The sequence below is a fragment of the Anser anser genome (genome assembly GCF_964211835.1).
Source record: "Anser anser genome assembly, chromosome: 1".
NCBI classification, from domain to species: domain Eukaryota; kingdom Metazoa; phylum Chordata; class Aves; order Anseriformes; family Anatidae; genus Anser; species Anser anser.
In genome coordinates, this window is record NC_139720.1 from 67921728 (window position 1) to 67936171 (window position 14444).

The 14444-nt window shown below is 37.8% G+C and overlaps 1 protein-coding gene across 9 annotated transcripts in view; it reads left to right on the plus strand.

Moving 5' to 3' along the window:
• Window positions 1–14444, plus strand: part of PTPRO (protein tyrosine phosphatase receptor type O) — a 163904-nt gene that overhangs the window by 136476 nt on the left and 12984 nt on the right. For 8 of the 9 annotated variants that reach the window (XM_083831136.1, XM_083831142.1, XM_083831144.1 and 5 more), the window contains 8 exons: window positions 448–580; window positions 1897–2017; window positions 3525–3593; window positions 7324–7407; window positions 10535–10570; window positions 11909–11990; window positions 12983–13073; window positions 13591–13667. In XM_083831136.1, the coding sequence (XP_083687262.1) occupies window positions 448–580; window positions 1897–2017; window positions 3525–3593; window positions 7324–7407; window positions 10535–10570; window positions 11909–11990; window positions 12983–13073; window positions 13591–13667 (693 nt within the window). The remainder of the gene's footprint in view (window positions 1–447; window positions 581–1896; window positions 2018–3524; window positions 3594–7323; window positions 7408–10534; window positions 10571–11908; window positions 11991–12982; window positions 13074–13590; window positions 13668–14444) is intronic. The other variant, XM_083831137.1, reaches the window with a different exon arrangement.

A 14444-nucleotide genomic window follows, 5' to 3' on the forward strand; every position in this document is an offset into this window, starting at 1 on the left:
CTACCTTAGCTGCACTTTGAATAAAAATAACTATTTTCCTCCTAATGTGTTTTAGTAACCAGAGCTCATGAGCTTCCTGCTGACCCTAGGAGAACTTCTGCTGACCTCTGGGGATGTCCTGGGGGATGCAGCACTTGACCCACCACACGTGTAACTGACCAACCCCCTACGAGGCACCCTTCTGCCCTCTCCAAGGGGCTCTGGGGCTCCCTGGGGTGCTTTGGGCTGTTCCCACTGCTGTTTTCACCCCTGTTTCTCTCCCCTCTTCTGCCAGATTACCTGCCTATTTTCAAGGCCCCAATTACCTTGTCTAGGTTTTGAATCTCTGCCTTTTTCACCAAACCTAACTTTACCAGGTCAAATAAGTGGGTGGAGAGGGGAGCAGTGATTGTGCTCTTGCATTTATGAGAGAGACAAACTTCTGTGTATTTTTCCCCATGTCTGTAGGAACCTGTCACTGTCTCTTCACACGTAGTGACCATTTCCAGCCTTACCCCTGCCACCTCTTACAACTGCAGTGTGACCACCTTCAGCCACAATAGCCCCAGTGTCCCCACTTTCATTGCGGTTTCTACCATGGGTAAGCAGCACTTTTCTGCTTTCTTCTTCTTCCTTCAGCGGCAACATCTGTTTCTCCTTGCTTTCTAAAGCTGCTCTCAGTAATGCTGGCACCACTGATTGTGTCATGGAAGGACTGCCAGATGTGGATGGGGAAGCAACTTCAAAAAGTTTTTATTAAAAAAACTGATTGGGGTTTGACTTGCAAAGTTACAAACTAGTGGCTCAGTTCTCTACTGGATTTTAGAAGTTAGGGACCTGGTTTGTGGTTTTGAGGCTGAACTGGTACAGCCTGATGACATTTATGGAGAAAAATGTCTCCTCAGCCAGCCCAGATGAAACGAGGAAAATCATATTGATGAGCTGCTAGGGAGAAAAATCACTTTCTGCTTTCAGTGAGGAATTGGAGACAGGGTGAGAGAGAAGGAGAAGGGAGAATAGGTTATCCTGAGCAGTCAAACCCCGAAGAGATAGCTCCTGATGCAGGTTTCCTGGGCATATAATGAAGTCTAGCTCTGTGAAGAAAGAAAATTAGTGTTAAACTGCCCTGAGCACTGGACTTTTCTTTAGTCTCCCATTCAGAATGATCAGTGTCATCTCTGCTTAGTTAGGGAGTCACATAGCTTTAGTCACTGGGTCCTATACATCAGACACTACTCCATCTCCATGATTTGTAGTCTAAAAAATGCTTCTTTAGGCAACCGCTGATGTAAAGTTATTCTGAGCAAGTAAAGCAGGCAGGTTTTCTTCTTATGTAATGAGCAGAATAGGGTATCTGGTCTCATGCTAGTAAAACTGTATTGAACAGAAATAAATCAAGGTTTTGTTATTGAGAGTTGATTCAAGATCTTAATTAAAACAGAATATACTGTTAAAATTTATTTGCCAATGTCATTCAATTAATTTCAACACAGTATATTAATGAAGCCTTGGCCTTTGGATCTGAGAAGATATTGATTATTACTGAAGAACATCTTCAGAATTGAAATGTGCTTTGGAGACATAGATGATGAAGAATATATGTATTTTATATTTCCTTCTGCCTTTTATCTTGTGTTAAGGATGTCAGTTAAAAGGAATATATACATATCTATATATATGTTTCAGGACATGCCAAAGTTTAACAAAATGCCACAGTGAAGTCATTTCCTCACAGAAATTTAGTAAGATCAATAACTAGTCAAAACCTCCATTTATCTATAGTGGTAGATTTTTCTCTTTGGAAAACTCCAGGCTGAACAGTACATAAAAATAACACTATCAACATACAGGGGTGGAGGTGGGGAACTGTTAGCTCTTCTGACCTGAATAACCAAGAGCTCTTCTTTGTATGTACAGTCACCGAGATGAATCCCAACATAGTGGTAATCTCTGTATTAGCCATCCTAAGTATCCTTCTGATTGGACTGCTGCTGGTGACTCTTGTTGTACTCAGGAGAAAACATCTACAAATGGCCAGGTAAGACCAGACTGATGTTAATTTCAAAACATTCAGACAACAACAAACACATTATGACATTAGTCGCAGCTTGTGTGCATGGGTGATGTTCGAGATGCTTGTGAATAGGATACCTTCAAAAAAGCAGTCTCGCTGCTCTTTAGGAGTATCAAGTCTTCTCCTTCTATTTTCATTTTGGACCTTAGCTATGAGCCTCAACCTTTGTCTCATTATGAGCTTTGCTGGATTGGGTAAATGAGAAGTGCAGTTATCTATTACAAAAGGTTTGTGTCAAGAACCTAAAGGGTGATTAGGGTCTGAGGCAACTAGGCATGGGCAGGACTTGAAGATGCTTTGCAAATCTTTCATATGGCTTGGAACAGATTTTCTGTGTCAACAGATAAGATGGTTAGTTAATCAGGCCCAGGACGCTGTATTTCAGGTGCCATGCAAGGCCTAAGCCCTGTCAACCTGGGAGAACTGTGGAGGATTCTCCAGACCCTCTGTACGTGTTTCGCCTCCTGGGTCTGGGAGGGTCCTGGAGTCTTCATTCTTTTTTTTATCTACATAGTAGAGTTTATATTAATTTACTCTGCTGTATAGAGAAAGAAAATGATTTCATGTAAAAAGCTTTTGTGAATAATCTTGGACTTGGCTACCTAGCAGAGTACATTTTGTGTGTTGTATCTTGGCTATATATTCCATGCTACAGATGACCACATAACAAAGACTTTTCAGGCCATATCTTTCAGTGGACAGTGTGTGTTTTGTTCCTTTTACATGTGACTTGCTCTGGGAAAATCCTGGCTAAATTAATTTTCTTTCCTATTGAATTACTGCACAGGCAGCCCAAAGATTTTTTCCCGTTTGTCACTGCTTCTAGTCAAAGAAGATAAAAAACCCAGGAGGAAATTAAAAGTAAATCCAATGAGAGGCTGCAAGCAACTGTTGGTTTAAATCAAGGAAACAAAAATAGTCAAGTCAGTGTATCATTTGTAGCAGAAAATAATGAATTTATGATAAATTTGCTGGGATATTACTCAGGAAATTCAGTATTTTTCATATTTATTATGTGAACTCAAAGTTACCACGTCTCTGTCAAATGGAGACAGTTATACATCTTCTCTTTATAGAAGGTGGGACTGTAAATATTTAGCGTAGAAAAGTAAATCTTTAGCAAGTGTCCTTAAGCCAGCAAGTAGTGGTAGTGCCAGGCTATAGAAAGCCCAAATATGAACAGAAGATGTGGTTTATTTCAGGTCTTTATTACCAATCTTTTCCTTTTTTTCAGCCTTTTTAAGGATTATTAAAGACCCTGGTCTTGGGTGGTGTTGAACATTTACTGGGTTGGAAGGACTATATTAAGGGATTTCAGTTGTGTTTATGACACATAATCTCAGACCTAGTCACAAATGTGAGTGCTCAGCACTTCCCAGAAATTTCTGGAATTCTCTCTTAAATCAAAATCATTGCAAGCATTGAAAATCCAAAAATGGTAACTTTATACCCAATTGTCTTCCTGAAACAGGGAGTGTGGGGCTGGAACCTTTGTCAACTTTGCGTCTTTAGAGAGAGATGGAAAGCTTCCATATAATTGGTGAGTGTTTTAAAGCAAAGCTTTTAATTATATTTTTCCCTACCTCTGCTTTTTGGCAAATATGATATTTAAATCTTAAAATCTTATTTGTATGTGATCACTGTCCCTGTTTAAGATAAAACCACTATTCGTGTTATTTTATTACTTTATTTCTTGAATGATGAATCAAGACTGTATACTGTCACGTGGTATTTTTAGTAGGGAATGATGTATACATGTCAACCAAGTTGCATACATGTGATTTTGGAGCATATATATAGAGAGATGAGGAAATATATATATATATATTACTTTTACTGAGACACATAATTCCTAAAATAACACAAGTGTAGAAACTTGATCTATAAGTCCATCAGCACTTCCATAGAAATGTACTTACACCAAGGAATAAGCTTTCCTGTAGATGATCAATTAGCAGCTGTCTTCATGCAATACCACTAGTTAATTTTTCCTTGGATTGCAAGACAAGGGCAAACCAACTCAAATATTTACTGTAAATGTATCAGAATGTATCACATGTATCAGAAATGTATCACATTTACTGTAAATTTTTGTTCAGTACAGTTGAAATGACTGGAAGAAAAACTTATTCTTCCTAGTCTAGAAAATCACCTTAAAGAGCTGCAGGCACTGACTATGGACTCCAAACCATCACTGACACTATCAGCTGAAGAGAAGTATTTGAACGTAGTCTTAGAATTAGCTTTTACAGAGGCAAAAAGTATCTAAAACCTACCTCACTGCTACCAGCATGGTCATTCACATCCCTATTTTGATTATCAAATGGGTGTTTACTGTTTCGTTATTAGCAATCTCTTCAAAAAAGTCCATGACTTTCAAGGCAAGTCCAAACACAGATATTTAAAAATATACTGTCAGCCCCCTGAAGCCTCATTCCAGTACGTAGGAAGAAGAAAATATGAGCCTTGTGTTTACACCCATGGTCAGCTTTGTTGATAGCTAAGTTGGAAAGAGGAGTTAGTGTGCTGGGAATTGGTTCCATGATCTCACGGGACACAACCTGCCAGCAAGGAGGACAGGACTAAATGGATTGACACAACACCACAACAAGTCTTTTGCTAATAAACGTGTAAACTGAACTAACAAGCCCAGCAAATCCTGTCAATACCGCTCTGTGCTGCTAATTAACTGGTTATTAAACAAGCTTGCTTGGTTTAGCTTTAATAGCAGCAGCTGTATGCAGCAGAAACTAATCTCTTTCAGCTTCTCATTCTTGGACTAAATAAATGGCAACAAAGGCAGAAGATCAAACACTCATGTTAATTAAATATCCAAGCCTGAATCAAATGATTAAAGTAGCAACAAATGTTATTAAAACCATAAAAAGCGTTTTTATGGGAAGAGGAATTAATTAATAGGTATGGATGTGTAAGTGAAGTTTCTCGTTGCTTGATTTAGTATATGTGCGTGTGTGTGTGTATATATGTATATATACATAAATTATGTTATAACAGTATAGATTTTGGAAAATATTCTGCTTAATATCTCTACAAATGTTTGGTATTTGAAGTCAGTGTGCCCTAAACTTATATTCCTGACTTCTCTGAGAGTTAGTAAAGATACCTTGTTCTGTGTGCCTCTGTTGTCTAATCTCAACTCCAGATTCACTGTCCATCCAGGCAGCCAAATGGGAACCATGGCCCCAAAGGCAGGTAAAAGGATTAAGAAACCCATTTTGCTTGGTGTCATTGTGAGGTCCTAGTAAGGGTGCTTGGGTGTATCACTGATTCCTAAGGAAATTTCAACTCAGCAGACTTTTCAGGACTTTGCTAATCTCTGCATCTCTCTCTTTTAATTAAATAAAATTCAAAATTCAGTACATCTGAGCAGTGGGTGAAAGACTGTATAATTCCAGAAAAACAAAGTTGTATTTATTGGGCAATTATGTATTTTTCATACATTGAACAAAATCAATTATTTTTTCATGTTGGCAGTTCCTAAATCTACATTGTGAATGATGTAAGCAGGTCTGCAAGCATACTAGCTTGTGATTTGGTAAAGTGTAGAAACTGCTTATGGTGATTTGACAATGAAAGAAGACACAAACTTTATTAATTTCTTCTGCCTCTGCAGACAAAAGGAAGTAAACACTCTGGAAAACCTCATTTGGGGTATCTCAAAGAAAAGATGACTATTTTGGCAGCATCGTCCCTTGTTTCTCCTAAGACTAATGAAAACGTCTCTGTGGTGCTAAAGATCTTCTTATGGAAGGCCAAGTTTTATCCTCAATCTAGTCCCATGGAAACCCTAATGGCAGATAGGCCCTAAAGCCCTGATCCTATAACTGCTATGGTAGATGATTATCTAGAAAGCTGAATTGCTCTGCTGTCTTCACTGGTGTTGTTCCCAAAGCACAGAGAAGTAATCCACATCACTGGTAATGTGACTGGTTTTGTTGGACATTTTTATGGGGAGAGTGGCTCTCCTGCAGAGGAGCTGGCAGAGGAGGAGCTCCCTTTCCAAGCTTTATGTAGGGCTCTTGCTTCTGGCCAACCCACGCTGCAATCCCCACCAACGTCTGGGGAAGTTATCTAGCATAAGCTGCACCACCCATTTTCTCCTTAGCAATAAAACCCATTTAAACGTATCTTGAAGTTTTCACTGTGTGGGCAGTTTTATATCCCTGGTTGGAAGATTGATATTAGAGGTTATTACAGTTTATATGACTTGCTTTTCAGGGAAAACAAAGTATATACCTACATCATAATAGCCAGGAGTATTGAGAAAAAAAAAAAAAAGGAAATTTCTCTTTGTGGTTCCCTAGAACTGTTGTGGAAGGATGGTATTACCTTTGGGACAGCAGACTTTCTGAAGAGGAGAAAAAAAAAGAGAGGGGAGTGTATTTGGCCAGAAGGCTTATTACTGTGGCATTTTTTGTTGAAGTATAATACGATTCTCACATCTGCAAGGTGCTTATATCCCCCTCAAGCACTAGGAAGAACAGGCCTTATTGTGTTCCATGAATTAATTTGGTAAACAGGTTGCAAATACAGAAGTTTGGTACTACTTTGTATTCAAATTTCCTTTAGCCACAATGAACCCTGCTGTGGGTAGTTATTCATAGGAACCATGGCTAGAGGAAGTTCAGGTGATATTTTGGTGAAAACCTAGAAGAGAATGTAAAGTACAGATAGGACTCTGCAAAATGCTGTGTGGATGTTTTCAGAAATCTGACTCAATGGAGAGTATTAGGAGATATTGGAATGATCTGCATTTAACTCTGATACAGGCGTTCCTACTGGTATCCACGAGATCACTTGCAGGATCAAATGTAGTAGATTATCATAGTCATATATGGTAAAAACAAACTATATCTGTCCTGCAATAGCTCAAAACATCAAAAAATAGATTTAGCACCACTTAAGTGGTGCTAAACCTGTGGATAAAACTCACAATCACTTTAATCTCTGAAAATCTGCCAGTTTATCAATTAATGCTGATTTAGAATAACAGACCTGAATTAATACCACAAAACACATTTATTCTGATCATATAGAATTTTATGTTGGATGGCTGAAAATCCTACATAGGGTATCAGGTTGAGGAGTAAAAATTCTATGGATGCTAATAATATTCTTATGAAGTAAGAAGAAGCCTTTATGGATTTAGCAGATTTTTAAAATAGAATTTGCTGATCTCCTGACTTCTGTTTGTCTTACTAACTCCTCACTTTTTCATCTTTATGTATGTTATTTATTAATGCTCACAGGCGTAGAAGTGTATTTGCTTTCCTAACTCTGCTACCCTCATGCCTTTGGACTGATTATCTTTTGGCATTTTATATTAATCCTTGGTAAGTGATTTACTTGTTTTTCCATATGCAATATGTAAACAATGTTAATTTCTATTACATGAAAGATGTGTGATTCTTTTGTTTTCAAATGTTCAAAGCTCTTGAAGTAACGTTTTTCTTGTACTATAACATGGATTGGAGAGGATGTGGGTATCAAAGTATTTGCTACCCTGCTTTATATATTTCATATCAGTTTATGCTCCAACCCATTTTGATATTAAAAAGCTAATTTTATGGTGATAATCATACTCATTTCATTGCTGTCTCTTTGCAGTTTTCACCATTTCATTATAAATCCTGGCATCTTCTGTCTGAGTTATTCATCTGTTCATTGCCTGGCATTGCCTTCTGCTGCTGCTGCTTTTCACATACTAAAATTTCTTAATATTGGCCCACTTCTCTGTTGTGTGATGTCAAATGCCTTTGTTTTTAAAGGTGTAGTTTTGCTCTACTGACATCAATAAAAGTTTTGCTTTTGGAGACAACAATTCACTGAGGGTCTGTACAAACTAGCATTCCCCAAGTGTAAAAATTTTGTCACTGTGTGCATGTCTGTGTGTGTGTATTTAATAGTTTTGTCTATAAATAGTTTATAAAACCTTAGTAAATTATTTATATATATATATATGTATTTAATACTTAACCAGCAAAGGCCCAGGGTCTATTTAGAAACAGAACTGTTTTATGAACTGTTTACATTATATATATATATATACATATATATGTATATATAAATGGGCTATGATCCAAAAATACTATTTTATTTACATAAAATAAACTTATGTTTCTGATGGTCTGGAGTCCAAGGGATAGTGGTGTACAAAAATGTGTTTGGTATCAAAATTAAGATTTACTTTTGACCAAATATTTTCGCTTATGTTACCACACAGCAACAATGCCCTGGGTAGGCAGTCATAGAAATTTTCAGCATAGAGATTTCTGAGACTGGTGTTCTTTGGGTCATGTTGACTCTGTAGAAGATACAAAGGGCCATCTCTCTCTTTCATCCCTTTGCCTCTTTTTGTTTAATATGTATTAATATGCATTAACTCACCTCTCCAGATGTGTATCGTTCTTCAGAGGTTTTCACTACAATGAAAAGCTACCTAGTTTAGTTTAGATGACCAACTTTCAAGGAGTTGAAGTTGAAAAGAGATAAGATGAATTGTTCTCTTTATATTTTAATCTGTAGCATAAATGAAAGAAAAGATGAAACGCTAGCTAACATTTTAAATGTGTTTGTTTTGCACACACATTGGTTTAAAACATTTATGAACATTCATGAAACAAATGCAGCACTAAGAAACAAAGGCCTCTTGAGGAGTCTCAAAGCACAAGAAATTGTTGATGAGAAATGGATGTCAATCATTTATTTTAGTTTTGAAATGTTCCTTGGAGAAGAATTCTTAGAAACAGTCCTGTCATAAACAGCACTCCGATTTTTTTTTTTTCTTCCAGAATGAATTCCAATCTACCCAACATTAAAGATTTATCATAGTCATAGGGGATAGGAAAGAAATGCATTGAGTAATTTAAGTAAATTAATTTTAAGATTTCTTTGGGAAACAAATCTTTGAAGATGTAGAATAAATACTAATAATGTATTTATATAGTACATATAAAGAGGTGACAAATAGATTACAGTATCTGTATAGTTAGCATTGTGGGCTGAAGAGGTATATAACAATGCTTTGCAAAGTAAGGTATTAAAGTAAAGTAATACTTTGCAAAACATTGTTATATACCTCCACATTAGTGTAAAATTGATATTGCCATAACTCCTGTTAACTCTGTAGGTAAAGCTTCACATCTAAATGCAAGTGTACATTGAAAAGATAAAAAAAATTACTATAGCTGTGGCTGCTCCAGAAACTGAGCATTCTGTAAAATTTAATTTTGGAAATTAATTTTTTAATTCAATTCTAAACTTGGAAGGGAAAAAAAAGAAAGAAAAATGTTCCACTTCTTAATATTTCTTTTTGTATCTTTGTTCATTGTTTTGGAATGAAAAGTCTTCACTTTTAATTTATCAATTGAAGCTATGACACATGTATCTATGACACATTATCATGAAATTAAAAATTGTATCATTATAATGTGGTTAATGAACATTATTTGATGCCCAGGAAAAAAAAAGAAAAAAAAGACACCGCTAGAATTCATTATGAGTAAGTGATAATCTACTCATGCTCTGTGTTTGGTTTAACGGAGAGGATCAATGTTTTCAAAACTTTATCCAAATTATTTGAAGTTTTTCACTTAGTGCATTTACTCTGATTAATTGGTTAATTAATTGTGGAACCAACAAAATGAACACACATACACACACCCTCCAAAAATCCACATGGTGGTGGTTAGTGTAGTGTAGTTCTTAAGTCAATTTCTCATGGGTTATACTGCTTTAACTCACACATAAGCTTGCTTTCACCTGTCACTAGTGAATTATCTCTCTTATAAATCATGTGAAGACAAGTGTTTTACATGACTAGCATAATTATCTCTAGCTGTTAAAGTCAATTAAAATTATCTAAGGTTTTAGCTTTAGTCCCGCTGAAGTCATTAGGATATATGCCATTGTCTTCATTGATCATCCTAAGCAGGTTATGCAATGGGTGAGAAATAGCATCAAAGCCCTTTCCTTTCTCCTTCACTGTTAACTGAATTTGCAAGTGGTCTTCTCTTCCCTTTGACACTTCTTGTCACTGGTTGCTCTCTAGCACCCATTTTCCCAGACCAATAGAACCAGAGTGGAGCAGCATGGGGCACATTGGTTCTCCATCCCCTGCAACAGCAGAGACCCTGCCAGGCTCGGCTGGGCTCAGGACTCAGCCCTGGCCCACATGAAGCCAGCATTGCAGTTGGGTCAGGATTGGCAGAGGACCCATTGTTTGTTGGAACAGGTTTTCACAAGGTGGTAGTTCACAGAGCCACCGAATGGAAAACACATCCCACTGGAATCAATGCAAATTTTGCAATCAGCTTTAAAATGTCCAGGATATTATCAGCAAGCTTATCCTGACTATTATGGTGACCAGTAAACATGCATTCTTAAATCAGTACTAATTATAAAGAATATATAGTAGTTTAATGAATGAAAAACACATTTATTTATTTATTTATTTTACAGGAGTAAAAATGGATTAAAGAAGAGGAAGCTGACCAAGTATGTAACTTCTTTGATATTTAATGAAGTTTAAAATAAATTTAAAAAAATCACCTTAAACTAAACATCTATTATGTAGTATATGGTATAATTATATTGCAATTACAGATATAGAAAGCTTCTTGGTTAACATCCTATGAAAGATGTCTGAAGGCAGAAAACAAATAGTAATTGGACAAAAGCAATTCTGCTCAACAGATAAATTGTGGTAAAACAGCTCCTCACTGATAGAAAATTAGTCATCAGGGAAATGATCAATTATCCAACTTACTAATTCCAATGGAGCTTATCCTTAGCTAGAAATGACAAATGATGAAAAACTGGAATGCATTTTTTTGTGGAGTTATTTCCCTCTTGACATGAGGCTCTCATTATATTTGTTGCTAGAACACAGAAATCATTAATGCTAACTGGTAAACAGGAGTAATTAAGTGGTGATAAGACAGGTTCCTCTGGGCATATTGCCTCAAAGTAAATGAAAAGATTACTGTGTACATGCTTCAGTAGCTTGTAAATTAAAGCGTGATAATTAGGTGAGGGAAGCTGTTCACCTGTGTTTCCCTATTCAGAGTGTTAGGCTAATTGTTTCTCCTTTATGTTCAGAGACTCTGCCTGTACTAAAGAAAAACCCTCACCTGGTGGAAAAATGTGTAGAATGATGAGTGTCACTAAATCAAAACAAATTTATACCTGCTGAAGCTCTGCGTAGTTTTATATGCCACTTGTTTCAGCCACCATCTTTCTGGGAGGATAATTTGACCTCTATTAACAAATACGTATAGTTCTCAAAGCCAGCAGAGAACGCTGTCGCTGCAGCGACATCAAAAATGCTGTTTTAACATTTTTTTCCAGGACCCTGTCAAAAATCAAAACCTATATGTGAAATCCATTTTTCTGTGTGAGCAGAGCTCAGATGAGTTTTTAAATTGTTTTGCCAGATGTTTTCCTTGTGTGAAAACAACCTTCTGCATGGCACAGAGACAACTTAAGTGGTGGCTGTCCTGGTGCCGGAAGCATGCTCTCAGGATGGCATGTAGAGTGCTCTGCACCGGAGTGCTGGATCTCCCCACTTACCACGGTGTCACCTGCACCCTGGGGACATATCTACATTAAATGTGGTTCAAGGAGCAGGGATTTGTAGGAAAGGTGCATGGCCATTCCCCCCAGCTCAGGCCAGTGGTTTACCTCATGTAGGAACAACTCCAACCCCCAACCCTTGTCAAACCCATCAGTGCCAGCAGCACTTGTATATAGTCTTCTGAGGGAAAATAAAAATGAAGCCTAGTACTTTTTTTTTTCTTTTTCTTAATTTATGTTTTTTTTTTTCTTTTTTTAAAGCCCTGTCCAATTGGATGATTTTGATGGCTACATCAAGGATATGGCCAAAGATTCTGATTATAAATTTTCTCTGCAATTTGAGGTAAATCTATGGCGACTCTGTCATCTCCTAGCTGCCATGACTAGATCAGCTTTTTCCAGATGTTAGGTTTGTGTGAAGTCTTCCTGTGCAACGACTGTGCAGTGTGCGCTGTTTCTAGGTGGGTCAGTTTCACTTCAAGTTCTGCAGAATTTAAAAGCAGGCCTTGGTACCATTAAAGAACATATTTAGTAAGCAGATTGGAGTGGGTCATCATGTGTAATTTAAGACAATTGTCAGATCAACACACTTCCTTTAAGTATAGGACATGCTGATGGCCTAAATTGAATTCAAGGTTTTTACAGTGTCTTTAATTTGAGGGGCAGCACTGGAATGACAAAGTAACATCAAAAATCTCTTGAAGATCAAGGAAGGCTCTTAAACAGCAGTTGAGATACATTATCTTCATTACCCTGCATTTAAAGTCAGTTTAGTAATATAAAAATAAAAAGCTCCAGTCCTGGAGCTAGCTCCCAAAGGCTTGAAGGGGGAACCAAGAGGACTGTCAGGGCATTACCACTGCTCTGGGTCCTCTGGTGTCCTTTGGTGCATCACATGTTAGATGTAACTACTGAAGGTAGTGACTGGAAAGATTTTTCAAGCATTCCCTAGTAGAAAGATCAAAAGCCACTTGAGGACCCAGTGGAAACACTTTAAGCGGGGTGGATGGCCACCACAGAATTTGTCAGCCCCTGTGATTTGACACTATTTTGGCTAACTACATGTGGGTGGAGAAGAGCAGGCTGTTGTCAGAGACTTGAATGGTGGCAGTGCATTGTCACCATCAGCAGATGAGACCACATTGTTGCTCTATGGCTGTTTGGAGCCAAATGTAGGGGCATCAGATAAGCAAAATCAGTGTAGTAATGCTGTCGGTTTATAGTGTTTTATGAACATTTTCAGTCTGGTACATAGCACAGGCATTCACTTCACAAAGAATCATTTTATGAACCTTGGAGAGTTTTACCTTGGCACTTTTCTTTCTCTTACCCCAGGAGCTAAAACTGATTGGGCTTGACATACCACACTTTGCTGCTGATCTTCCCATGAATCGCTGTAAAAATCGCTACACAAATATCCTGCCATGTAAGTACAGTACATGCAGGTGAATGATAAAGTCCCTTGAATGGGAAATAAGATTTTTAATAAGAGAATAAGGGAATGAAGACAGATTTTCTGACTGATAAAAGCCTGTTCTAAAGCTTGTCCTTAGAAAGAAGCAGGCAATAGGTGTTATATTGCTAGCTTTGAAGAGACATAGCTTTTGGGGGATGTTTGTGAAGACTGGAGTTTGGAGGTGGGAAACACAAGGTTGTTTCTACTACTGAGTAGTGGTACTATTTTTTTTTTCCTATGATTTTAATGAAACCTAGGGGAGCCCAAAGGGACAGCAATTGGAGGATATATTTTGCAGAACCACAGTGATGGTGCATCCATGTAGTATTTAGTGAAGCAAAGATTGTTCTCTGTTGGTGAATATGAGCATTCTTTATTTTTTTAATAGCTTTTTTTTTTCCAGTTTTTATAGGATACTTTTAATTTTTGGTGGTTGGAGTTGAGTGCTGTGCTTGATGGCCAAATGATTTCTCATTTCCTTTTACAGATGATTTTAGTCGTGTCCGGTTAGTCTCAATGAATGAAGAAGAGGGATCTGACTACATTAATGCCAACTATATTCCCGTGAGTAAGGACTCACTGGTCAATGTAAAGAATAGTGTCTTGCACAGCAGTTAGAGCACATGAGCTGCAAACAGCACAATATCTCCTGGTAGCTCAGTTACATTATCAGTATCTCCTTCAGCTTCCAGTACTTTGCCTACAGGGAACTGTGCTTTCCACCACCCACCAAAACAAAAGGAGGGTGGGGAGGGAATTTTCACCAGTTTTTCTCATAGTAGCACTGGGTGAGCTGTGAATCTTTGTGAAAATAATATTAGAGTGGTAGAAAAATGTGGAGGAAAGGTTAAGTGGTCCAGTGCCTTTTTAAGACAGCAAGGATAGCAATTAGAAACTTTTAAACTTGAAACCTTTCCGGGTTTCTAATGCACCTGGAAAAAGGATGATGCCAGATACTACAACACGCAAAAAGCATATAGCCCAGATGGCGTATAGGAAGCACTTCTGCTTTTCATTGCTTTTAGTCTTCCCAGGGTACCTCCTTCTGCCTGGCAATGTGCAGCTGTTTACCAGGGAAGAACACCCAGAGTTTTAGGATAACTGAAGTGAACCCAGAGCTGTAGCCAAATATTTTGACAATGGGGGTGGGCTAAAACCTCATCATCTCTTTCCACTGTCCCTGCCCAAAGGTTTGCCCTTGTTTTATCGCCCCCTTCTCCACTGCCCCTTTGCTGGGTCTCAGTGTGTGCTGTGTTCAGGGAGAGCAATGTGCACTGCCGTGCTCTGCATGGAGAGGCAGCAGGGCACTCCAGCATCCGTTTAGAAGAAGATGTTTCACTT